Source organism: Aotus nancymaae, unplaced genomic scaffold, assembly GCF_030222135.1.
Source record: "Aotus nancymaae isolate 86718 unplaced genomic scaffold, 86718_ANA_hifiasm-v0.15.2.pri h1tg000018l, whole genome shotgun sequence".
Lineage (NCBI taxonomy): Eukaryota > Metazoa > Chordata > Mammalia > Primates > Aotidae > Aotus > Aotus nancymaae.
The window spans coordinates 2715296-2741771 of NW_026988430.1; the positions used below are offsets into that span (position 1 = coordinate 2715296).

Below are 26476 nucleotides of genomic sequence, written 5' to 3' on the forward strand. Positions count from 1 at the left end.
CTGACTAACTTAGAATATGGGATCCAGGATTGTCTGATCTGCTGTATCAGTTCTGAGAGGCCAGGAGGGCCTCAAACCATTTGCCTCCCAGGACAAAACATTTTCTTCTACTCAATTCTTATCTCAGGTTACAGAACAACATGTATAGGATAAGCGCCTCCCCCAGCCTTTTTTTTTTTTTCGAGGTAAGTGGTTTAAATGACCAGAGTGGGAAAACATTTAGAAAAATTTAAAAAAAGTAAAACGGTACATATATTCCTTTTCCTTGTTTTCTTTTAGATGGAGTCTCACTCTGTCCCCCAGACTGGAGTGCAGTGGTGCGATATCGATTCACTGCAACCTCCGTTTCCTGGGTTCAGGTGATTCTCCTGCCTTAGCCTCCTGAGTAGCTGGGACTACACGCAGGTACCACCACATCCAGCTAATTTTTCTATTTTTAGTAGAGATGGGGTTTTTCACATTGGCCAGGATGCTCTTGAACTCTTGACATGATCTGCCTGCCTCAGCCTCCTAAAGTGTTGGGATTACAGGCGTGAGTCACTGCGCCTGGCCAGGTCCATCTTTTCTATGTAGAGGCCTCGTCTCTGTCACTTTGGTTGGATCAACATAGTCTTAAGCAAACATTCAGTCCTTTCTACCTAAAATACCAACTTCACCATCTCTTTTCAAAATTCTCTTTAAGAAATACAAATACCAGAGGAGGGGCAAAAGGAGACATGGAGGAAAAGTACACTGGTGAGGAGTCCGGGTGATGGTGGGATTCCTCCCCACGTGGAGAAAAAATGTATTGGTGAGGAGACCGGGTGATGGTGGGATTCCTCCTCACTGCACAGTGCTGTTCTCCCTCCCCAGCACTGAGGTCCTGGACCCCTCTGGGGTGAGCACTTCTATACCATCAAAGTGACAGACCACAATGAAGTAGGGCTTTCACCAAATGAAAGTAAACTGATTTTAGTTCAGTTTTGAGACTAGAACTTAAGATTCAGGTTTCAGTTTCACAGCAGTGTGGATGTACTTAAAGTTACTGAACTGTATACTTAAAAATGATTAAAATGGTGAATTTTATGTTATGTGTACTTTTTTTTTTTTTTTTTGAGTCAGAGTTTCGCTCTTGTTACCCAGGCTGGAGTGCAATGGCGCGATCTCGGCTCACCGCAACCTCTGCCTCATGGGTTCAAGCAATTCTCCTGCCTCAGCCTCCCAAGTAGCTGGGACTACAGGTGCACGCCACCACGCCCAGCTAATTTTTTTTGTATTTTAAGTAGAGATGGGGTTTCACCATGTTGACCAGGATGGTCTCGATCTCTTGACCTCGTGATCCACCCGCCTCGGCCTCCCAAAGTGCTGGGATTATAGGCGTGAGCCACCACGCCCGGCCTGTCATGTGTACTTTATCACTATTTTAAAAAAAGACTCAGGTTTACCTTTTCCAGCTCCGGATAGTTTTTAAAACTAGCTTGGTTTGACTTCCATTCAAGCTGATGTATGATTAATATCAACGGCCTGTGGGTCCACTCATAGTTTACTGAACTATTACTGTTTTGGTTAGGCATGCAGTAAATTTGTGCAGTTTGGTATGGATTTCAGTACACAAATCAATTCAAGCTTTATTTAAAAATACGGATGCCTCTGATCCAAAGAGAGGTGCCAAAATTTCTCTGGCAACTGATTTCACAATATCAGAATTTAAAATACTACCAGCCCAGCAATTCTAGGAATTCAATTTTAGGAATATTTGCTAAAGATGTGCATATACAAGTACATGAGAAGATTTATGCAGGAGTTTTACTCAATTATGTCAGCATCTGGAAATAACTAAAAATATGTATCAAGAGTGGAGAGTCAGACCACTCACAGCACATCTGTGCCACACGGTACTATACTACAAATACGCATCAAGAGAGGAGGGTTAGACCGCTCACAGAACATCTGTGCCACACGGTACTCTGAATGACACTATGAATGATGATACTATGAATACTACATGTACCCTAACCTAAAGACTGAGGCAGAATAGGCTGAGAGTCACCATGATAAGTCATAAAAGAGAAAAAGTAGTATATTCCCATCTACATAAATGTTAGTATAACATTTACATAGTTAGTATATAACTATTAACATTAATCGTTATGACAATTAATATAATCCCATCTATATAAAACAATAAAGGAAGTAACATTCATTTACACACACATACACACACACATTCACACACACACACACACACATTCACACAAAAGCAACCTGAGCAACCAGCTACTAACTTGGAAACACCCCAATTAGCCACTGTCGCCACCTCCACCCGAGGCCATGGTCTGGCCTGCTGCCGGGCCACGTACCTCTGCAGGTGGTAGATCTTGTGCGTGTACTGGCCTTTCTCACCGTCTTTCTCGTAGGGTTCATTCACCAGGACCTCCACGCCTTCGCCACCACCAGTTTCATTTTTACTGGCCTCAGCCACAGAATACAGCTGCCCTACTTGATACTGAAGGAACAGAGACAGGTGTTATTCTCAATACGGAGTCTTCTCAACAGTTCCACAGAATCCAGCGGCCGTAACTATGGAAAGAAATCACCCTGGGGGCTCCTCACCCAGGGGCTCATTTTGGAGTTTGACATCAGAATTGCCCAAATCCACTCAAAGCAACTGAGCGCTGCTTCATGGCCTCTTTACCCATCAGGTATCTTTAATTTCATCTTTCTCATTTCCACATCATCCATCAGGGTTTATTTATTTACTTATATGTTTAAGAGACAGGGTTTCACCATCTTGGCCAGGCTGGTCTTGAACTCCTGACCTTGTGATCCACCCACCTTGGTCTCCCAAAGTGCTGGGATTATAGGCGTGAGCCTCCGTGCCCAGCCCATCAGGGTTTATTTTTATTTTCATTTATTTACTAATTTTTTTGGTAGAGACAGGGTCTTGCTATATTGCCCAGGCTGGTCTCAAACTCCTGGTCTGAAGTGAGCCTCCCACCTTGGCCTCCCAAAGTGCTGAGATTATAAGCATGAGCCACTGCTCCCAGCCAATACATCGGGATTTAAAGAGGCAGGTGAATCTACTTAACCTCATACCACCATGCAGAAAACAGATTAGAGTCCAAAGGAGCTTTTGTGCTGAACCTGCTTCTGGTATTAAGACCCCATAAGATCTGGGTTGGTTGCCAGAAATCACTTGTTCTTACTCATTTAAATAGACTCTGAGACATGACTTCTTGTCAAAGAAAGGTGCTCAGGGCTCTGTGAGCTCCACAACCTCTACTGTAAAGCTGACTCATCTACTTGCTTATTCTCTAGTGTCAGGCCTCTCCTCACCCCCCAAACAGCTCTTTTAGGCAATTAAACTTCTTTGACACTTTCCAGGTTCCTGCTGGGGCCGAAGCAAGTATTCCTGCTTTCTGTATGAGATACTTCAGATTCCTAGCCCACAGCCTGTGCCAGCTGGGTACGCCCTCTGTGCTGGCACTTACTACATGGCAAAAGCCTGGTTTTCCTTTATTTGGGTCACACGCCACCCTATCAAGTCACCCGTCAAGATTATTGGCCTCTTCTAACCCTGTCGGAATGGCTCCGTGTTAGGGCTGATGACCTGGGCAGTGCCCAAGCTTAGCCCTGCTGCCTTCTTCTCTCTGAGAGAAGCTGTACAGAAGGGAAAACAAGATGAAAAGAAAATGAACAGCAATGTTTAACGCAGGAAGTCATGTCTACACCAAGGAACTCATCTTTCCTATCACTGCCAGTTCCAATTAGGCATGACAGCTTAGGGGATGTGAGCAACAGGGAAAAAGGGCCTGGACCCCCATATGCTGGAAGTACAAGGGAGATAAAGGGTTTCCTCACCCTCTGTGCCCTCTCCCCCAATGCCTGGTACTCCCAAGGGGGAAAGGCAAGGGTGTTTCTCTCTTTTTTGAGACAAAGTTTTGCTCTGTTGCCCAGGCTGGAGTGCAGTGGCACGATCTCAGCTCACCGCAACCTCTGAGTTCAAGTGATTCTCCTGCCTCAGCCTCCTGAGCAGCTGAGATTACAGGTGTCCGGTTTTTCTCTCTTTGAGAATAAAACGGAAAGCCTGTATCTCTAGGCAGCTGCCACGTAAATCACTGCCTGCAACACCAAGGAACAGAGGCAGCTTTCAGAGCTGCTTCACCTCAAACTTAGAAACCTGCTCTTCCAGGCAGCTTTGTAAGCACTGCAGGGAAATTTCTGGGCAAAATCTGGAAAGTGAAGCAGAGGACCAGGAAAATTCACTGCTCACAACAAAGCTGAAAGAGCCCTAACTTTCAAAGCAAAAATCCAGAGCAAAATGCGTGAAAAGGCCCAGGCAAGCAACCAAAGCTCAGCGAAATCCATAAAGAGGAGCATCTGGGTGGAAGCCAGGCACCTCGACCTTGCTAATCCTAAGCAGTATCAGTGCTGCCTCAATGCCTGCCTGGAGCCGCAAACTGTCCCTGTGCCTTTCCCAGTCCACCACCCAGCTAGGCACACATGAAAACCCGTCAAGTGGGTCAAGGCTGGGCTGAGCCAGGGGTGCCTACGGAGGAGCAGTAGCTCTGTTTCAGTGAAGAGTGGTAAGAACATCTAACCACTGACTCAGCAATCCTAAAGGGCAGCTGGGGAGAGGGCCTGGTGGAGGAGACAAAGTTGCTGCCTAGCGGTGCCACTTGGGAAGGGGGCCCCCAGGCAGAGACTAATCGCTTTCATTTGGTTTCTCTTCAGCTGCAGGAATCAGAGGGCAGGTTCTAAGAGGATCAGCCTGCTGGCTGGCATCTTCCCCCTTTAATCTCTCTTGATATTCTGATCTTTTAATCCCAATGAGACAAGTGAAGGCAGTTTAGTTAATCTCAAGGGGTAAGCAAGACTGGCCTGCACAAGCTGCAAGTGAAGGGCGCTTTTCATGTTAGAGAGTTCCTTTCGGCATAGCTGCTCTGCACCCTGGGAATGCAGCCAGACTCGGATGGGATGGAGACAGGAGTGGGGAGTCAAACCATTAAATCAGATTTTTAAAAAACCCCAAGAAGACTGGGCCTCCAGCCTCCTCTGACCTACGACGATGCTCCCTGCTCTTGAGATTTGTTTGCTTGTCCCAAAGAACTAAGCCATTCAACTAAGAAAAACAGAGACTCCATCACTTTGGCAATCTGGGAGAGGGAACACAGTGGGTGGGCCTGAAATACTGACATGAAACACATCATAAAAAACAGTATAGTTAGGGGCCAGGCGCAGTGGCTCAAGTCTGTAATCCCCGCGCTTTGGGAGGCCGAAGCCGGCTGATCACCAGAGGTCAGGATTTTTTTTTTTTTTTAAGTTCTTAAACATGGATTTTATGCAGTATAAGAGGTCAGGATTTAAGACCAGCCTGACTAACATGGTGGAACCCCGTCTCTACTAAAAATACAAGAGTTGGGCCAGGCGCGGTGGCTGTAATCCCAGCACTTTGGGAGGCCGAGGCGGGTGGATCATGAGGTCAAGAGATCGAGACCATCCTAGTCAACATGGTGAAACCCCGTCTCTACTAAAAATACAAAAAATTAGCTGGGCATGGTGGCCCATGCCTGTAATCCCAGCTACTCAGGAGGCTGAGGCAGGAGAATTGCTTGAACTCAGCAGGCGGAGGTTGCGGTGAGCCGAGATCGCACCATTGCACTCCAGACTGGGTAACAAGAGCGAAACTCTGTCTAAAAAAAAAAAAAAAAAAAATACAAGAGTTAGCAGGGCGTGATGGCTGGTGGCTGCCTGTAATGCCAGCTACTTGGGAGGCTGAGGCAGAAGAATCACCTGAATCTGGGAGGCAGAGGTTGCAGTGAGCCAAGATCGCGCCACTGCACTCCAGCCTGGGCAACAGGGTGCGACTTCATCTCAAAAAAAAGTACAGCTTTGGTCCCAGCCAAAGGCCCCATCAGGCTGGGTACCAGAGGTGGAATGGTGTCACGTATCTCTGGAAACAAGAAGTAAAACAGCCCTGCCCGAAGCAGAGGGCGGGCCGACCTGAGCCAGGAAGCACTGGAGGCCACACCCATGCCAAACACCCAAAGCTGTCTTGCTCTGCTGCAGAATGCATGGACACTCTGGCCAGCCAGAAGCTAATTCTGCCCCCAAAATATTGATGCAAGCCATCAGAATGATTACAGGGACATGAACTTCTCTTTCTTCACTTTCCCTAAATCAGAACACTGCAGGGGCCTCAAGTCACGGCCTCCAATTTAGGACGTGAACCCGCTAGTCACATGATGCTGGGCTGTTCCCACAGGAACTGTGAGTCAGGATGGGGTGACTGACAAAGATTCTGAGAAGGCTGATGATTCCTCGTTTCTTCTTTGGCCTTCCCCTCCAGGATTTTTCAGATCCTCTGAAAGGACGTCCCTGGCCAGGCCACGTACTACTCTCTTGTCAACGGTTCTTGCTGAAAACGGGCTAACCATCACCAGGCAGACAGCTGAATCCCGATCAGCACGCACTTCCCAAGCGTCTGCTTCAACTTCAGGCTCTGATTACCCATCTCTGCCCCACCACTTCCTCAATGGTGGAGAAAAACCATCACGGGCGAAAACCCACCAAGGGTGGATGCTCTCAAGGTGGAAGTTTCCCTTCCTTCCAGTCTTGGCCCCACGATGAGCTGTCAGCATGTTGGCCCCTTCAGCCTTACTGCGAGAGCAGACACACGGTGCCCCAGGACAGGTCTGCAGCCTTCTCAGACACACTCCAGCCCTCGTTCCATCAAGAAATCCCTGTAAAAGGATCCACTTCACCCCAACCCCTACACTGAGGAAATCCCGAGTTCCTGGGGCACATATTCCTAACAATGGGGGTGGGACTGTCCTGTAACACAGAGAGGAAGTCACCGGACACCTCTCCAAGAGCTAAGTTTCAGAGCAAGGGACATGCTAGGCTCTCCTGCTTGGCCTTCTGGTTTGGAAAATCATCACTTGCTATTTTTAATAAAGACAGCACAGGCTGGGTGCAGTGGTTGACATCTATAATCCCAGCACTCCGGGAGGCTGAGGTAGGAGGATTGCTTGAGGCCAGGAGTTCAAGACCAGCCTGGACAACACAGTGAGACCCTATCTCCACTATTTAAAAGAAATATTATAAAGTAAAAAAAATAAAGACAGCATGGCCAAAGCAGGTGGGTTAACAAGACCCCTTCCAAGCCAACACTTGTCAGCCCTGGCACCCGCCTCTCAGGCCCCAGGTATACCCCACGCCTACAGCGACCAGAGCATCTACCAGCCATTCCCTCTTTTCCCCAGGTTCCCCCGTCTCCTTTCTCTTTTCTGCCCTTCCCAGAACCCCCAAATCATGGTCAAGGCCTGCCTCTGGCCCCCTCCCCGAGGTCTCCACAGCTCTTATCAGATTCGTAGTCCACCCCTGGAGGCAACCCTTTAGCGGGCCAATGTCTGCCCACCCCTCTTGGGGGCCAACAAGCCTGGATGTCTGTTCAGCTAAATGTGCTGCAGGCTCTGTTGGCCTGATTTCATTTTTCAAAGGTCCAGTTCATATTTGGAACAGAGTGGAAGTTATCATGGAGCTTCATGCTCACACTGCAGGAGAGAGAGGAAGCCCAGTGACTGGAGGCACTATACTGCCTGATGAGCCTCACCAAATTCAAGTTTAACTGGAAGCTGGGGTGGGGTGGGGCTGTGGGTTCAGAAAGGAGCAAAGAATGAGGCTGCCCCAGGAGAGGAGAGTGGAGGAAGTTCAGAGGAAGAGACGAGGCTCCATGACAGTTTTCTGTTGTCCAAGAGGCTGGCTCTGAGTCAGCATGGCCTATGAACCTTCTTACAGCAAATCCTGCTGCCAGATCCCCATATACAAGGATGTCAGACCCAGGAAACATAAAAGGACAGAGGGCAAGCCAAGCCTATCTGTTATTACCTGCCCTCCGTAAAAGAAGGGTTCTGTGTCTTAGTCTCTCCAGCAGTCACCTATCGTGGCTAGGGAGGGCTCAAGAGATTTCCTGCCCTGCTGGTTTGCTGCACAACCAGAGAGAGCCATGCACACTTGCCAGCCAAGTCATGGAGGTCCCAGAAAGCACACACTTGATCCCATCAATAATGTGTCCCTGGCCAGGCACAGTGGCTGACGTGTGTCATCCCAACACTTTGGGAAGCTGAGGCGGATGAATCGCTTGAGGTCAGGAGACTAGCCTGGCCAACATAGTGAAACCCCCATCTCTACTAAAAATACAAAACTTAGCCAGGTGTGGTGGTACACACCTGTAATCTCGGCTACTTGGGAGGTTGAGGCAGAAGAATCTCTTGAACCCAGGAGGCAGAGGTTGCAGTTAGCCAAGGTGACGCCACTGCACTCCAACATGGGTGAGGGTGAGACTCTGTCTCAGAAAAAAAAAAGTGTCCCTAAACATGCACAGTCCCAGCAGATACAAGGGGCTGGTTTAGTCTCTACTCAGTCATCCAGCATGCCAACAGCGTGAGGCAGGTTGACAGAGCCGCCCAGACATACAAAGTGAGTGCCATTTTGCAACTGAAAGTGGCACCGGGAAAATTCACGTTGAAATCTGTATGTTAGAACAAATAAGAAAACAATATATGGACCAGAAGGTAAAAGGACTTACCTCATCTACAGACACAGGCAGGATTACTCGACTATAAGAAAGGAAAAAGAGAGTAACAACTTTAGGCTGTGCGATCTGCCCCAGGCTCTTTAAACCATCATCCCTAAACAGTCAGCATTTTGCTGTGTAAGACACTGAACTCAGTGATGAACAGGCCGCAGAGAATGGACCTCTGAGTGCTCCGACGAGGGGACCCTCTGTGCCGCAGAGGCACCCACTTAGAAGCCTGTGGTTCAGTCCAAACCTGTCCTCCCACCAGCTACTTCCCAGGCCTCGACCTCACTACTGGAATTGGACATCTGCATGATAAACTTCAGCCAAACTCCCCAATGACTCGTCCCCAAAACAAGACTTGCCAATGAGCCTAGTAAGACAGGTGAACACGGGAGGACCTATCACGGTGAGGATTCAGACCCAAAGAAGAGGCCCTGGGGACTTCCGTTTCTGTGGACCCAACCTCCCAAAAGCAGCCCTCCAGGGGCAAGGCCAGGAAGGGAGCAAGTCGCTTGAAGCCGGAACCACACTAAGAAGCGCACCAACCACCTCTGCCCCACAGCAGGATACTACAAGACAAGCTGCTACCACGAGGCCACCAAGAGGGCCTTCGACGAACGTCCTGACCTCCAGGAGCTGTCCAGAGGAATTCCAATTACCATTTTCTGTTACTCTTCTCCACCTCAATAACCGCCAACTGCTGGCGACGTCAGCAATAACCTGATGGAGAAGCCGTGGCCAGGGAAGTCTCCACAGGGGTCCAAACCCCACAAAGGTGCCATGGCTGGTAGCACGGCATTTGTAATTCAGACCAACAGCCAAGTCCCAGTTCAAAGCTGTGAGGCTGGGGAGCTAAGACAAAAACCCTTGGTTTCACTCATACAAGTCAGGCCAGTTCCCAAGCTTAGATTCTCAGTCCCCAGACCCTTGCCGGAACCCTTTGGGTCCTTTTGTGTCTCGCGTGCTTAGTGCAGCATGAGCTGCTATGCCTTCCTGATGCAGTGGGCTCGCCATGCAGGCTACTCACTCCAGGCTGGAAAACAGCTGTTTTCTAGTTCCACAAAGGTCCCCCAGGAAGCAAGAAGGACACGGAGGGGTCTGGGGAAAACATCGCATGAAAGGCAAGGCACCGAGCAGGAAAGCAGCAAGAAACAAAATGGGCTCCCGGTCTCAACTGCCTGCTAGCAACTCCCTTCATCCAGAGCGACTCAGGGAACGGAAAGCCTCCAGTTCACTGGGTGCTGCCACTGACGCTCCCCTCCCGTTAGAGAAAGCCAACCGTGCAGAAAAACACTACCAACTTGGAGCCCAGAATTTCTGCACCCTCAGAAGAAACTTCCTAGAAAACAATAAGCCTTTTATCTTCAAGAACAGCAGTAAAAATCACATCCGATTTTGCAGAAATCAAATTGGGTAGAATCCTGCTAGAAGAAATGTCAGAAACGTCAACAGGGGCAACCTGCAGACGCTGGGTGGGTACCAAGTCTCACCCCGAAAGAGAATGGCATCAGCCAGTTCCCGACGGGATGCCCGGAGGCTGCTTCCCTTCTGGCTGCACACTCAGGCATTCCCCCCTGCTCCTTAGGAGCAAAACCACTTCAACAGCAATAGGGTACAATTGCAAAGGACAGGGCCACAGAGACGCTGCCGGGCTGACACTGGAGCAGCGCTCACTCTAACATGACCTTCACTCGCACCCTTTCCAGAGCTCCAGAGCTGCAGCCACGGCCAAGCATCTCAGACGCCCCTGCTCCCCCTCGGCCCCCACCCAGGGATGCACACACAGGGCACAAGTCAGGCAGGAAGGAAACGTGGATGCTAGGCAGGCTCTGCATCTCCCGCACCTTGGACTTTTCCCTCGCAGGCTTCAAGGGGAGGAGAACAAAGAATGGGAAAGGAGGGCCTCTCTCCCAACCTCACTCATCTCTTCAAAGGGTCATTCCCCTCCCTGCCTGACCTTTACTTCAAAACCACACATTTCTACAGATTCTAGGATTCATCTAGGAGCAGGAAGAAGGATCAGAAGAATGGGAAAAGCTTGTCGGTCTGGACACTGGAGATTCAAATCCAGAGTGCACCACGTTCTCCTGTGGGCATTCCAAAGTTCTTCCTCCTCACCAGGAACAGCTCTGAGCCCTGGCTGAATTAACATCAGACTGCATGTCTTAAGAAACAGAGGCGGTGAGGCTTCAAAATAATGCTCCTCAGATGAGGTGTTCAGCTGGGATACGTGTGGGGCTCGGCTCCGTTACCCCAGGGCCACTCTATGTCCTCAGTGTCCTGAACGCCTCCAAGGAGCAAGCCTGGTGGGAATGGTCAAAGTGCCTTCACTGCCGAAGCGGAAAGAGCCCTCTCCAGGCCTGGCCTGGCTGCTCTCTATTTGAACCTCTCCCGCTCCCGAAGTTCTGGCCCTATGCTGCCCATCTGCCCTCCCTCCAGGAAAGCAGTTTCCCTGCAAATTCTGTGCACACATACACACACACATCCAGCCTCTCCTCTTTGGGGGGGAAAAATGACCCGCGATGTTTACTTGGAACCCTGAGCTTCCACAACGTGTCATCTTGTACTCGAAAGGTTTAGCATTCCAAATGCCTCCACCTGTCACCCAGTCCCAGGATTTCAGGAGCAAACCCTTCATCCTGCAATTCCTGCCAGAAGTCACCCGTTTCCCACCCAACCCTCTTCACTACTCCACAGCTCCCCTAGACCATTCAGTGTCTCTCCTCAGTTCACGGCCTCGTGGACCCCTCCATTCCTCAAAGAGTTCCCCATCTCTCTGCACCAAGCCTGAGAATCCCTCTAACAAGCTGGCCCTGCCCTGGTCTCCCCATCTCCACCAACAGGTCCTGGTCCCCAGCCGCGCCCCGGGACAGCCTGCACCTGCCGCCCCGGCCTCTCCCTCGCCACGCAGGCCTCATACCACTCCTGACCCTGCGCAGCGTTTTCTGGGCTCCTCACCTGAGCGCCCCCAAGTCCCTCCCAAGCCTGTTCCCAAAGCGCCCTCTTCCGCACCTGCTGCGTGAACGCCGCGGACACGCCGGCCCCATCTCAGCCCCCCTGCTCTCTCCTCAGACCCTCCCCTGTCACCCGAGTCCCCAGTCCCCAGCTCGCCCCGTCCCCTTTCCAGCACCCCGGAGCCCTGGCCACGGCGGCCACTCCTCCCTACCTGGCCCCGGAGCCCCCGAGCCACCCGCCTAGTTCTCGGCGGGGATCGTTCGGCCTCCGCCCGTCCCCTCCGCGGCTCCGACTCCTCCGCCTGCCGGGGCCTCTCAGCGCCGCCTGCAGTCCCGGCGGAGCCCGCGCCCTCGGCCCGCGCAGGCGACCCCGCAGCCGTCCCGGCGCTCGGCGTCCCTTGACCCCGCCTCGGGCCGGGCCCGACCCGGCCTCGGTCCACTCGGGCCTCCGAGCGCCCCGAGTGCCCTCTGTCCCCGCCTCAGGGGCCGCCGCCCGGGTCCCCTCCGGCCCCGCCTCAGGCGCCCTCGTGCCCGGGGCCCCCCGCCCCTCGCGGCCGCTCATCCGGGCCTCGCTCCGTCTCCGCGCCGCCGCCGTCCCCACCCTCGTCCTCCCGCTCCCGCGCGGCGGCCGGACACTCACTACTCCTTGAGCAGCACCATGTCGCTTCGCGGCTCGGTGGCTGCCCGCGGCCCGCCCGGCCGCCCGCCCGGCCTCCCGCCCGCTGCCCGCCGGCCGCTCTCGCCGTGGCCCAGCCCGGCCCGGCTGCCTGCGCGCCTTCGTCGTGATGTGCTCTGTCCCCGCCGCGCTCGCCGCGCCGGCTCCAGCCGCCCGGGCCTCGTCGCCTCTCGCGCCGCTGCAGACGCCGCCCGGAGCTCCGGTTCCGCAGCGCCGCGCGGAGGCGGGGCGTCTCTGCGGCAACCAGAGCGTCACGCGCCGGGGTGCGCGCTGACGTAACGGGGGCGGGGCCCCACCGGGCCCGCCCCTCCGTCCTTAAATGGGCCGCGGCGCCGGCGTCTGTTCCTAGGTAGGGCCCCGCGGCGTGCGCCGGAGTCTGCCGGAGGCGGAGCAGACGCCGGGTGCCCGTCAGAGCCCTCGGTGTGAGCCACAGCTGAGGCACGCGGGTGGTGGCTGGGGGCCTCCCCGGTTGAGGGAGTTGAGACCCAGGGAAAGGTTGTGTCAAAAAAATACGAATAGCCGGGCGCAGTGGTTCACGCCTGTTATCCCAGCATCTTGGGAGGCCGAGGCAGGCGGATCACCTGAGGTCAGGAGTTCGAGACCAGCCTGGCCAACATGGTGAAAACCCATCTCTACTAAAAGTACAAAAATTAGCCAGGCATAGTGGCACGTGCCTGTAGTCCCAGCTACTCCGGAGACTGAGACAGGAGAATCGCTTGAACCCGGGAGACAGAGGTTGCAGTGAGCCGAGATTGCACCACTACACTCCAGCCTGGGTGACAGAGCGAGACTCCGTCTCAAAAAAAAAAAAAAAAAAAAATTAATAGCCGGGCGCAGTGGCTGGCACCTGTAATCCCAGCACTTTAGGAGGCCAAAGTGGGAGGATCACCTGAGGTCAGGAGTTGGAGGCCAGCCTGGCTAACATGGCGAAACCCCATCTGTACTAAAAGTACAAAAATTAGCTGGGCGTGGTGGCACGTGCCTGTAGTCCCAGCTACTTGAGAGGCTGAGGCAGGAGAATCGCTTGAACCCGGGAGGTGGAGGCTGCAATGAGCAGAGATCACAGCACTGCACTCCAGCCTGGGTATCAGAGCAAGACTCTGTCTCAAAACAAATATAAATAATAGCCAACGTGCGTGCAAGCGCTCCTGTAAGTGCTTGGCTCCTCACAGCGACTGTCAGAAGGGCACTTCACTATTCCCATTGTACAGGCCGGTAGGAGAAGGACTCAGGCAAGGCCTCGATAGTGTGTGACGGAGCGGAGGCTTTAACCCAACAGCCTCGGGGTAACCTCATTCATCCAGTAAACAGTGTCGGAGTGTCTGCTGTGTACCAAAGCCTGTACTTGTATTGAGAGGGGGAACAAAGCGGATGCCATCTACCCCTTAGGGAGCTCAGGGTCAGGTGCAGGGTGGCTGGAGGAGACAGAACTATGAGATTAGAATGAAAAGGGCTGGGAGGCCGGGCACTGTGGCTCCTGCCTGTAAATCCCAGCACTTTGGGAGGCCAAGGTGGGTGCATCACCTGAGGTCAGGAGTTCCAGACCAGCCTGACCAACATGCTGAAACCCCATGTCTACTAAAAATACAAAAATTACCCCGGCATGGTGGCATGCACCTGTAATCCCAGCTGCTGGGGAGGCTGAAGCAGGAGAATCGCTTGAACCTGGGAGGCAGAGGTTGCTGTGAGCTGAGATCACACCACTGCACTCCAGCCTGAGTGACAGAGTGAGACTCTGCATAAAAAAAAAAAAAAAAAAAAATGAAAAGGGCTGTGAGAGGTGAGACACAGGCTTAGTGGGATTACACAGGAGGGAGAGGCACCTAATTGAGCATGAGGGGTGTAGTCAGGGAAGCTTCCTGGAGGAAGAGATTCTCAGCTGAGATCTGCAGGGTGCTTCGGAGAAGAGGGTAGCAGTCAGGGTGAATGCAAAGACTGGAGGCAAGAGGGAGAGAGTGATGCATCTGGAGAACTGACAAGTGAGTGGAACAGAACGTTTTGGAGCTGAGCAGCTGGTTGGGGGAGGGTTCCTGGTGGGTTGTGATAAGGTATTTGGACTCCACCCTAAGGGCCATGGGAGAGCATTTCAGGGCTCTGAGCAGTGACATGCGCCGGTGTCCTGGGCGAAGGCTTACTCTGGTGGCTGGGTGGACAGAAGGGATGCATGCCAGAGTGGAGGCAGGGAGGCCGGCAGGTGAGGAGGCTGCTACAGAAGTGCAGGTGTGGGTGGACCAGGACAGTGGGAAGGAAGGAAAGGGATTGCATGGATTCAGGAGCAACTTGGAAGGTAAATCCGTGGACTTGGACAGTGGGAGGGAAGGAAAGGGATGCATGGATTCAGGAGCAATTCAGAAGGTAAACTCCGTGGGATGTGTTGGCTCATTGGCTGAGAGGAGGAGAGAAAACCACCCAGGCTTCTGGCCTGGGAGCCGGGGTGGACAGTACTGCCTTCTCTGAGAACACAGGAAAGACAGGCGGGCATGGGGCAGGTAATGACTCCAGTGCTGGACTCACACTCAGCGCAGGACGCTAGAGGGGCATCCAGGGGCGATGGCAAGACAGGGGCTTGGGAGGGGAGGGTGGAGCGGCTGGCCATATTGCTATCAAGATGTGACTGGCACCCCGGGACCGCCCTGAGCATTGCACCCACTCATCAGATCCTAGAGTGGAGGCCGGGCGCGGTGGCTCATGCCTGTAGTCCCAGCACTTTGGGAGGCCGAGGCGGGTGAATCACAAGGTCAAGAGATCGAGACCATCCTGGCCAACATGGTGAAACCCCGTCTCTACTAAAAATACAAAAACTCAGTCTGGCATGGTGGTGCACGCCTGTAATCCCAGCTACTCAGGAGGCTGAGGTGGGAGAATCGCTTGAACCTGGGAGGTAGAGGTTGCAGTGAGTCAAGATTACGCCACTACACTCCAGCCTGGGGGAAAGAGCGAGACTCCGTCTCAAAAAGAAAACAAAACCAAAAACCTACTTCTGCATTTCTGCACGCCACAGGCTTAACAGAGGAAAGAAACAAGCAGCCCTCCAGTGCCGTGGCTCAGTCTCTCTGTGCTCTCTCTGTCTCTCAAGCTCCCTCTCTCTTCTTGTCCTGCCTGTCCCTTTCGTATCTGTCTCTCACTGTGTCTCTCTGTCTCTGTCTCTCTGGGCCTGTCTCCCTGTCTCATTCGCCCTGTTCTCTGAGTCCCCCTCTACATCTCTCTCTCCCTTTATGACCGTTGTCTCACCGCTCTGGGCTCTCTGCGTTTCTGCCTCACTTTACCTCTCTTCCTGTCTCTCCTCTTTGGGCCTCTCTGTCCCCCTCTCTCCCACTTCCTGTGGTCTCAGACTTTGGTTTTTGTTTTTTTTGTTGTTGTTGTTGTTTTATTTTGAGATGGAGTCTCACTCTGTCGCCCAGGCTGGAGTGCAGTGGCGTGATCTCAGCTCACTGCAACCTCCATCTCCTGGGTTCAAGTGATTCTTCTGCCTCAGCCTCCTGAGTAGCTGGGACTACAGATGCCCACCACACCCAGCTAATTTTTTGTATTTTTAGTAGAAACGGGGTTTTACCGTGTTAGCCGGGATGGTCTCGATCTCCTGACCTTGTGATTCGCCCGCCTCAGCCTCCCAAAGTGTTGTGGTTACAGGCATGAGCCACCTCGCCCGGCCTAAGTCTTTGTCTTTTTTTTTTGTTTTCTCTTTTTTGAGAAAGAGTCTCACTCTGTCGCCCAGGCTGGAGTGCAGTGGCATGATCTCGGCTCACTGCAACCTCCGTCTCCCGGGGTTGAAGTAATTCTCCTGGCTCACTCTTTGTAGTAGCTGGGATTACGGGTACCCGCCACCACGCCCAGCTAATTTTTCCATTTTTCGTAGACACAGGGTTTCACTATGTTGGTCAGGCTGTCAGTCTTTATTATATTCTATTCTGGGTAATGCACCTCAGCTTGTCTTCTTTCCTCCCTCCCCCCAATCCCTCCCTTTCTTTTCTTTTGTTTTTTTTTTTTTTTTTTTTTTTTTGAGATAGGCTCTTGCTCTGTCACCCAGGAGAGTGCAGTGGTGCAATCATGGCTCGCTGCAGCCTTGAATTCTTGGGCTCAAGCAATCCACCTGCCTGACCATCCAAGTGTAGTGGCCGGGACTACAGGCACAGGCCACCACGCTCAGCTAATTTTTTTTTTTTTTTTTTTTTTTTTTGGTACAGGCAAGGTCTCGCTATGTTGCCCAGGCTGGTTTCAAACTCCTGGGCTCAAAGAATACAATCCTCCTGGCTTGGCCTCTCAAATTGCTGGGATTACAGACAGATGAGAGCCAGCAGGGCCTGTGTTTCTTCAGCTCTTTGCAGCCATCTCTTTCCCCTGTGTCTCCTGTCTGTGTTCTGTCTCACTCTGTCTCTTTCTCACTCCTTCGTCTTTTTGTTTTGTTGTTGTTGTTGTTGTTTTTTGTTTGTTCGTTTTCTGTTTTCTTGAGATGGCGTTTCACTCTTGTTGCCCAGGCTAGAGTGCAATGTCGTGATCTCGGCCCATTACATACTCTGCCTCCCAGGTTGGGGTGATTCTCCTGCCTCCGCTTCCTGAGTAGGTGGGGTTACAGGCGCCCGCCATCACACCCGGCTAATTATATATATATATATGTATATATATATATTTTTTTTTTGTCTTTTTTTTTTTTTTCCTTTTTGTGGAGAACGGGGTCTCGCTATATTGCCCAGGCAGGTCTCGAACTTCTGGGCTCAAGTTATCCTCCCGCCTCTGCCTCCCTAAGAGCTGTGATTACAGGTGTGAGCCATAGCGCCCTGCCAATTTTTTATATTTTTAGTAGAGACAGGGTTTCCCTATGTTGGCCAGGATGGTCTCGAACTCCTGGGCTCAAGCGATCTGCCCGCCTCCGTCTCCCAAAGTGCTGTGGTTACAGTCTTTGTGTCTGTGGCTTTCATGGTTCCAGCCCCCAGCATGGCTTCTCCCGGCCAGTTGACCGGCCATGTTACTGCTTCGGTTATAGCCAGCCCTGTAACCCATCTCTGGGTATCCTGGGGAGACTGTATTTCACTGTTTCCATCTTCTGCGCTGCTCTTCTCCCAGCCTCTTAGTCTATTTTAGCTTCTTTTCTGTTTATTTCTGCCTCTCTCTCTTTTTAAACTTCATCCCCCAAATATTTATTGAGCAGCTATTCCATGCCAGGCATGACTCTAGGCACTGGAGGTGGAGTGGGGACCAGGGCGGAGCATGCGCCAGCCTTCGGAGAATGTTCCTTCCAGTGGAGAGACAGGCAGCAGGCCAAAGAACAGCAAGAAGTGACCTGACTGCCCAGCTCGTCCTATGGGGCAGAGAAGTGTTGGCCAGGCCAGGCCAGGCTGTGGGCAGGGACTCAGGCCTGTGAGGGGGGCTGGCTGTGCTCTGAGCTTCGCCTGACAATTCCCCATCCCTAAATAGCAACCGCGGCCGGGCGCGGTGGCTCACGCCTGTCATCCCAGCACTTTGGGAGGCCGAGGCGGGTGGATCACAAGGTCAAGAGATTGAGACCATCCTGGCCAACATGGTGAAACTCCATCTCTACTAAGAGTACAAAAATTAGCTGGGCGTGGCCACCTCTGCCCGTAATCCCGGCTATTGGGGAGGCTAAGGCAGGAGAATCACTTGAACTCGGAAGGCAGAGTTTGCAGTGAGCCGAGATCACACCACTGCACTCTGGCCTGGGCAACAGAGCAAGACTCCATCTCAAAAAAAAATAAAAAATAAAAACAGCAACTGTGGACCACTTGAGAAACTAGACTGAAGTGTTTAACCCATGTGCTCACTCGACAGCATTCATGATGAGCTAGGCTGAGGGAGACAATAGCAAATGTCTGGCCGGGCGTGTGGCTCACACCTGTTATCCCAGCCTTTGGGAGGCCGAGGCGGGAGGATCTCTCGAGCCCAGGAGTTGGAGACCAGCATGGATGACATAGGGAGACCCCATCTCTACAAATAAATTTAAAAAAATTAGCCAGGTGTGGTGGCATGCACCCGTAGCCCCAGCTACTTGGGAGGCTGAGGTGGGAGGGTCACCTGAGCCTGGGAGTTCGAGGTAGCGTGAGCTATGATGGCATCACTGCACCCCTGACTGGGCAACAGAGTGACACCGTGACTCAAAAAAAAGAAAAAGAAAATGGGGATATTGTACATAAAATTCAGGCATTCCAGTTTCTTTTCAAAGAAAAAAATCAGCTCTGGCAACATTTGGCTTATTCCACATGACAATAATTAGTTGGTGCTTTGTCAAGGCTGTCCCTTTGTCGGGGGGTTGCAGCCTCCAGGACCCCTAGTCCCCAGCAGGTCCTTATGTTCCCGACACGGGGGTCCAGGTCTGCCTGCCTGTGTCACTGCAGAGCTTATGCTGTGGCTCTTTCTTTTCTTTTTTTTTTTTTTTGAGATAGGGTCTCACTCTTGTCACTCAGGCTGGAGAGCAGTGGCACAATGTCAGCTCACTGCAAACTCCGCCTCCCAGGTTCAAGCCATTCTCCTGCCTCAGCCTCCCAAGTAGCTGGGATTACAGGCACCCAGCACCACGCCCAGCTAATTTTTTGTATTTTTAGTAGAGATGGGGTTTCACTATGTTGGCCAGGCTGGTCTCGAACTCCTGTTCTCAGGTGATCCGCCGACCTTGGCCTCCCAGAGTGCTGGGATGACAGGCGCGAGCCACCGCGCCCAGCCTGTGGCTCTAGTTTCACTCAGACTTCCGATGATCTGAGGGGGCTCTCTTTATAAGCAGAATTCACCAGCAGAATTATCCATCCTGTCTCCATCAAAAGTGGAGAAATGGGGGCACGGTGGCTCACTCCTGTAATCCCAACACTTTGGGAGTTTGAGAACAGTCTGGGCAACATAGCAAGAATGTGTCTCCAAAAAAAATTTTTTTTTAAGCAGAGTTTTGTTCTTGTTTCCCAGACTGGAGTGCAGTGGTGCGATCTCCTCTCATTGCATCCTTTGCCTCCCGGGTTCAAGCAATTCTCCTGCCTCAGCCTCCCAAGTAGCTGGGACTACAGGCGTGTGCCACCACACCTGGCTAATTTTGTATTTTTGGTAGAGATGGGTTTTCTCCATGTTGATCAGGCTGGTCTCGAACTCTCGACCTCAGGTGACCCACCCTCATTGGGTTCCTTGGCCTCCTAAAGTGCTGGGATTACAGGCGTGAGCCACTGCGCCTGGCCCTCAAAATAATTTTAGAGACCGGTGTGGTGGCATACACACCTGTATTCCCAGTTACTCAGGAGGCTGAAGTGAGAGAATCACCTGAGCCCAGGAGGTAGAGGCTACAGTGACCCATGATCACCCCACTGCACTCCAGCCTGGGCAAATGAAGTAGGAAAATGAAAAGTTACATCAAAGGGTCGTGGCAGAGCCCAGCTTTTGAGCTTGCAATCCCAACAAACTCAATCTAGCCTCCCTCTAGCATCTTTCTGACTGCTCTGCAGGAACTCCCCAGGCTCTCCACGCCCGCACTGGGCCTCAGCCAGGGGCCAGCCCTCAAATCACACAGCCCCCTCCCCTATGGCCAGGTGGAGATCTCCCTGGGGCTTCTCTGGAGAGGCCTGGGTCAAAAGAAAACAGGCTGCCAGACTGGCACAGTGGCTCACGCCTGTAATCCCAGCACTTTGGGAGGCCAAGGCAGGTGGATCACCTGAGGTCAGTGGTTCAAGACCAGCCTGGCCAACATGGTGAAATCATGTCTTTACTAAAAATACAAAATTAGTCAGGCATGGTGGCGTGCATCTGTAGTCCCAGGTACTCCGGAGGCTGAGGCAGGAAAATCACTTGAACCCAGGAGGCAGAGGTTGCAGTGAGCTAACATCATGCCATTGCACTCCAGCCTGGGTGACAGAGTAAAACTTCATTAAAAAAAAAAAAAAAAAAAAAAGCAGGGAGCTCTCTTCTTCTTTTTTTTTCTTGAGATGGAGTTTTGCTCTTGTTGCCTAGGCTAGAGTACAATGGGGCAATCTTGGCTCACTGCAACCCCCGCCTCCCAGGTTCAAGCGATTCTCCTGCCTTAGCCTCCAGAGTAGCTGGGATTACAGGCACACATCCACACCCGGCTGATTTTTGTATTTTTAGTAGAGATGGGGTTTCACCACGTTGGCCAGGCTAGTCTCGAACTCCTGACTTCCAATGATCTGAGGGGGCTCTCTCTATAAGCAGAATTCAGCAGGAGCCTTGGTCTTCCCACCCAAAAGGCCCGTTGCTCTGCCCTCCCACACTTCAAATGGCAGCACAGATCAAACCAGCAAATGCAGCCTGGGAGGAGTGGGGTCAGGAGCACACTCCAGTAGTCAAGTGACAGGGAACCGGGCACCAGACAAGAGGCGAGAGACGTGTGATGTCGGGAGGAAGAGACACAAGAGCCAACGAGGAAGCCGCTCAGTCATTCTCAGCATACATTTATTGAGTGCTTACTGTGTGCCAGGAAGTAAGCCAGGCGCTGGAAACAGCAGAGGAGCAGGGAAGAGGCGAGTCAGCCGCTGGGTTGACCCTGGTTCATACCAGGCACGGATTAACCCTTCAGGCTCCCTTCTGAGGGCCTGGCTGGGGCTTTGGGCTGCTCCTGCTTAGCTGCCCTTTCCAGCAACGGAAAGGGACTCATCGAGGCTAGACCCTTCCCCTCTCCCGCACTGGGGTAGAGGCACACGGACAAGCTCCTCCACACGCCTCCAAACACGTACACGCCCTGATGTACCCAGGACGCATGTCAGATACACGCACGCATAGTGGGAGGCACGGCCACGCAGCCGTGTGAGGATGTGGCACACAGGTGCCGCCTACATGGCAGTGCCTTGAGCCGCCCCACTCAGCACTGACCTGTCTACCAGTGATTGATTATCTCCAGCAGCTATTTGGCCAAGTTTTACCAAAATGTGAAAGCCACGAAAGAAAAGTGAACAAGGGAAGAATTTCTTAAGGCTTTGCTCAGAGAGGGCTTCTGAGAAGAGCAGGGGTCAGCAGATACAGAGCTTTCTCTCTTTTATTTTTTGGAAACGGAATCTCTGTCCCCCAGGCTGGAGTGCAGTGGCATGATCTCAGCTCACTGCAACCTCCCCCTCCCAGGTTTAAGCGATTCTCCTGCCTCAGCTTCTGGAGTAGCTGGGATTACAGGTGCCCACCACCACGCCCAGCTAATTTTTGTATTTTTAGAAGAGGGGGTTTCACCATGTTGGTCAGGCTGGTCTTGAATTCCCGATCTCAAGTGATCCACTCACCTCGGCCTCCCAGAGCACTGGGATTACAGGCGTGAGCCACCATGCCCAGCCCAGATCTTACTTTCTTGACTTGGCCAGGAGTCTGTCCTGCTCGGAGCTGCTGTAAGTGGCTCTCTGGTTCTCTGGATGTGGGCATGAGGTGTGCCCCTTTCCCTGTGCCGGCTGCCTTCTTCCAGGGCACTGAAAACAGTGCTCATCGTGGAGGCCAGTGTCCCACCGTGCAGTTCTTCCCTGTGTGTCCACGAAGCCGCGCCACGCAGGTGTTATTTCCTCAATGTTTCGGACGATGGCGGCGAAGCTCAAGACTCGCCCAAGACCACCAGGACGGTCCTTCAGCCTTTGGTCTCCCCTGAGAAGGGTCGGGGTCTGGGCGCTGAGGGTGGGCCTGGCTGAGTCTCAGCACTGCCCGGGCGGGTGGGGATGGCTCACTGAAGCGGTACGGGCAGTGGCTTCGTGCTGGCAGGGAGAGGTCTGCGCAGTGGTGGGCCACCCACGGGGACTGCGTGCCGCCTCCTCCAGTGGCCTTCGGGAGGCTCCGTCCTCACCCAGGGATTGGAGTCAGTAAGGCATGGGGAAGCAGGCTCACAGAGCCACTTGCTCAGCCTGACCACCCCACCCCAGGGGAGGGCAGCAGCCTGGGAGTAACCCACTTATGTTGGGGGTCCCGGGCCTCTAACTCTCAGAATCCCATGGTCTGTACTGGGGGAAGATGGGCTGCCGCCCTTGAGTTGGGCCCCTGATCGTTGGCACAGATATGGGAGCTGCTGCCAAAGGAGCCCCGAAGGCTGACTCTGCTGAGGCTTCTCAGAACCCCCTCGAAGGAGCCCTCACCGTAGGGAGCCCACAGCGTGTCCCCAGCCCCTCCCAGCTGCGTATCTGCCCACATTCCCATGGCTGTCACACACAGGCATTGGAAACGCTGCTTGGCTGAGCGCGTCTGTGCCACCGAGTCTTGCACACATAAGCCCAACACTGGGCGTCCCGACATTTTCAGCGTCCCCAGGGCCTACGGCAAAGCGACACCCTCCTCGGAGTGCACCGTGCGGGGCTGTGACAAGGAAGGTTTAAACGGAAGTTCTGACCAGGATGATGCTGGGTGCAAGAGGGGACGGGGGACAGAGCAGAACAGAAAGGGTCCGTGAGGGCCACATCTTCGGGCCTGACAAGGGTAGGGGCCTGTGTCCAGGCGGCGGAGGCTGCAGACGGAAGCCAAGAGGGTTTGGAGAAGGCCAACTACCAAGAAATGCCCAGACCCCAGAGTCTAGCGAGGAGGGGCTCGGGGCAGGGTTCCTGCAGCAGACCCATCCCCTTCCTCACTGATCAAACCACAGGCCAGGGAGCCCTTCCTGCTCCTTCCCGCCAGAGCCTGGAGGATGAGGAGATGGGGGGGCCTGGTCACTCAGTGCTGGCGGCCCCGACCAGCTGTGGTCCCTTCTCCGGCACAGGCCACTTCTCCTGTGGGTTGGGGTCACCAGAGATTTGCTCCCCCAAGTACCCATCAGCCTCCAGAACCAAAATGATTCAACTCAGGAGATCTCGCCCCACTCCTCTGAGAAAGCTCTCGGCTCCAAGAAACAGAGACCGTGCCTGGGCCTGCTCCCCTGCCACCAAGGCCTGGTGGCCCTGAGCTGCCGCTGTGCTGCTCAGAGAGCTGCCCAGAGAGCTGTGCTGCTCCAGCGACTTGAGACCCGTATGAGAGTCCTGGCTCTGACCTTGAACAAGTGACTCCATCGCTCTAGGCCCCGTTTTTCAGTTGTAAAGCAGGGAGGATACTATCTATTTAACTCCTAGACTGTCATCAAGTCAAGGACAACACTAGGAAAACATGTCACCTGTCAGCTCTATACAAGGCAAAGTAGGATGGGTGGCCCTGCCTAGTGGGGGGTGGGGTGCAGGGGGACCCAAGCTGTCTGGCCACCCACAGTTTCTGCACCCTGCTCCCGCTTTCCGGCCTCAAATCTCCAAGCACTGGTGGCCCTGCACTGCTGTCCACCCTCGATTCTAGTTTCTCAACACCCTGCTTCCTCCCAGTAAGTGCCACGCCCTGAGGGTGGATGGGAGAACGAGGCAGCAGTGCCCACCCTGGCTGGCCCTGGGCACTGGAACTCATGCCTGTAATCTCAGCACTTTGGGAGGCTGAGGTGGGAGAATTGCTTGAGCCCAGGAGTTCCGGACCAGCCTGGGTAAAATCGGGAGAACTGGTCTTTATGAAAAAAAAAAAAAAAAATTAGCCAGGCATGGTGGCACACACCCGTAGTCCCAGATACTTAGCAGGCCGAGGTGGGAGGATCCCTTGAGCCCATGAGCTGGAGGCTGCGGTGAGCTGTGAATTGCACCACTCACTCCAGCCTGGGTGGCAGAGCAAGACCCCAGCTCACCGAAAAAAAAAAAAAAAAAAGATGGCCTTTTCCCAGCTGGCAGCAGCCTTGCTAGTTAGGGCTTCCTGAAACTGCACTCCTGCTTGATGGCGGGTCTCAAACGCCGGGAGGCAGCAGAGTCAGCAGCCGGCGGCAAGGCCCGGAGTCTATGTGTGGTACCAGCTCCCGGGAGCCTCTGCTGCAGGTGGCCATGGGGCGCAGTGGGGGCGGGTGGTTTCAGCCACTCCTCAGCAGCACCGCACGCCAACTCAGGGAGCCCCAGAGCTCATGAGCGTGGGAAAGGACTGCCAGTGCTGGGTGTAGCAAACAGGCCGGACTTGATCTCAGCCTTTCCCAAATTTCACTCTAAAACTTCCTTGAAAATGAGGATAACCACTAACATCACAAAACGAGCATTCTCAGGAGTAGACATGTTGACTAGCTCTATTTTTTTTTCTTTAAAGATGGAGTTTCACCATGTTGGCCAGGCTGGTCTTGAACTCCTGATCTCAGATGATCCACCCACCTCAGCCTCCCAAAGTGCTAGGATTACAGGCGAGAGCCACCGCGCCTGGCCTCTCTCAATTAAAAAAAAAAATTATTTATTTAGAGATGGAGTCTTGCTCTGTTGTCCAGGCTGGAGTGCAATGGTGTGATCTTGGCTCACGGCAACTTCTGCCTCCTGGGTTCAAGCCTCAGCCTCCAGAATAGCTGGGATTATCGGCTAATTTTGTATTTTCAGTAAAGGCAGGGTTTCTCCATGTTGGTCAGGCCGGTCCCAAACTCTCAATCTCAGGTGACCTGCCTGCCTTGGCCTCCCAAAGTGCTGGGCTTACAGGCATAAGCCACAGCGCCTGCCTTTTTAAAATATTTGAGTGAACAAAAGCCTAGGAGATGTGTGTTTCAGGCACCCAAGCTGGTAATGAGGAGCTTGAATGTGGCCTGGCCTGCCCCTTCTTCTCCCTTCATCCCCCACCATCCTAAACTGCTCTGAGCCTGCAGCTGTCCTGGGCTACCCTTCAGCTTAAACGCACAGGGAGTCCTCAGGGTTGCAGAAGGGCGCAGGGAGGGAAAGGAGCCAGGGCTCGCCTGTTTGGCTGGACAATCGGCAGAGGAGGGCGGCCCACACTCTAAGATACCTGCGCAAGCCCCGCTGGTGTCGGGGTGGGGAGTGAGGTCTTTGCCTGGCCCACGGCCCCTCCCAAGAAGGCAGATTCACAGAGAGATGAAGAGCAAGCTGGGCATGGCCGGGGCTGGTCAGTGGCAGGAAATCTTGTCCTGCATTTTCTTCTCCAGCTCAAAAGAGGCACATGCAGCTAGACTGATACACTAGGATGGGCATCCCTTACCCGGAGGAGAACGGATTTATTGCTTTATAAAAAGAAGTCTGATAAAACTGTTGAGAAAAAAAATAACTAAAAACCCAAACATCAGCTCACCCCTTTAAGCACGCCCAGGAGGTCTCAAGACACATTTCTGGGGGCAGTCAAGGTGCGTGGGTTGATGGGCCAGGCGCCCCTGCCTCTCCCGTCATCAGCTCCAGGGCCCCGCGGATCCCGCCAGCAGGGGGTGCTATGGGCCTATGGCCTCAGATGAGCTCCTGGCCCCATGCCAGGGTGGCTCCTGGGCACTGGCTGGGCTGGAGGCCTGGCGGCTCCCGCCTATACACCCCAGCCCCATACACGGATCCACGGCCCCACCCGGGCCTGGACCTCCATGTCTGCCGGCCACAGCCTTACGTCCACCCCCACAAAAGCAGCTGTGTGTATGCCGGCGGTGCCCTGGCTTTGGCGGTGCTCCTGAAATTCCCTTCAGGTGGCAGACAGGACGAGGGTGGCCATAGAAACATGTCCCCGCGTAGGCCCTGGGGGAGGAGGCGAGGGCCACGGCCACCATGTCCACCCAGCCCACTCTCCCATCCCCAGGCTGTAAGCCAGGGGGCTTCTGCACCGGCCGGACAGGCCCTGGCCAGACCACAGGGGCTGGAATGACAAAGGAGTTAGCACCAACAACAGGAAGCAGGCCCTTCCTTCCTCAGGCAGCCGAGATGAGCTGGGGAGGGAGTGGGGCCAGGCGCGGCGAGACAGTGCAAGCCTTTGTCCTCAGGCAGGTGTGGCCATGGACGCGCAGCCGGGGGCAGGTTGTGGGCAATGGATGGCAGCCCCCTCTGCTTTGGCAAGAGGCAGAATCCAGACACTGGCGGGAGAGCGCCTGCCTGCCGGGAGGGGTTCCTGGCTCCTCCTGCAGACACCACGGAGACCCCAGCCCCCAGTCCCTCATGGGTGGCAGAGCAAAGCCAGGACAGCCCCTGCATTCAGCAGGAGGAAACAGACGCGTCCCAGGCCCTCTCCCGTCCTTCCACCACCGCGCTCCGAGGCAGGACCGGCCCCAGGAGGGAGCGTGGACTCCAACACGGGGATGGCGAGGGTCCTGGGGTGCGTGGGGTCCTCTGGGGTGGGCAGGGCAGGGTCAGCCGCAGACGCACAGGCAGGGCCGCAGTCCCGAGGCGGTGGCTGCTACACGAAGGCCTCCTGGTTGGACGAGCCGTTGATTTTGAGGAAGAGCTTGTCGTCCTCCTGCCTCTGCCGCAGCTGCCGCTCCAGCTGGCGCCGGTAGCAGATCAGGTAGAGAGGCAGGCAGAAGCCCAGCAGGCTGAGCGCCAGCAGCCCCACATTCACCTGCAGAGGCAGGGGGGCTCCGCATCACCGGGCTGCAGG

General features: G+C 53.8%; 2 protein-coding genes across 3 annotated transcripts in view; both read right to left on the reverse strand.

Annotated features, from left to right (window-relative positions):
- Nucleotides 1-12208, reverse strand: part of PITPNA (phosphatidylinositol transfer protein alpha) — a 41696-nt gene extending 29488 nt beyond the window's left edge. The window contains exons 1-3 of the mRNA XM_064378093.1: nt 12158-12208; nt 8570-8600; nt 2340-2485 (exon numbers count right to left, since the gene is read on the reverse strand). Of these exons, the coding sequence (XP_064234163.1) occupies nt 2340-2485; nt 8570-8600; nt 12158-12177 (197 nt within the window). The 5' untranslated portion in view covers nt 12178-12208. The remainder of the gene's footprint in view (nt 1-2339; nt 2486-8569; nt 8601-12157) is intronic.
- An 8361-nt stretch (nt 12209-20569) lies between these two features.
- The window catches only part of SLC43A2 (solute carrier family 43 member 2), a 54804-nt gene continuing 48897 nt past the window's right edge, over nt 20570-26476 (reverse strand). For both annotated transcript variants that reach the window (XM_064378094.1, XM_064378095.1), the window contains one exon: nt 20570-26437. In XM_064378094.1, coding sequence (XP_064234164.1) covers nt 26276-26437 — 162 coding nt within the window. In that variant the 3' untranslated portion in view covers nt 20570-26275. The remainder of the gene's footprint in view (nt 26438-26476) is intronic.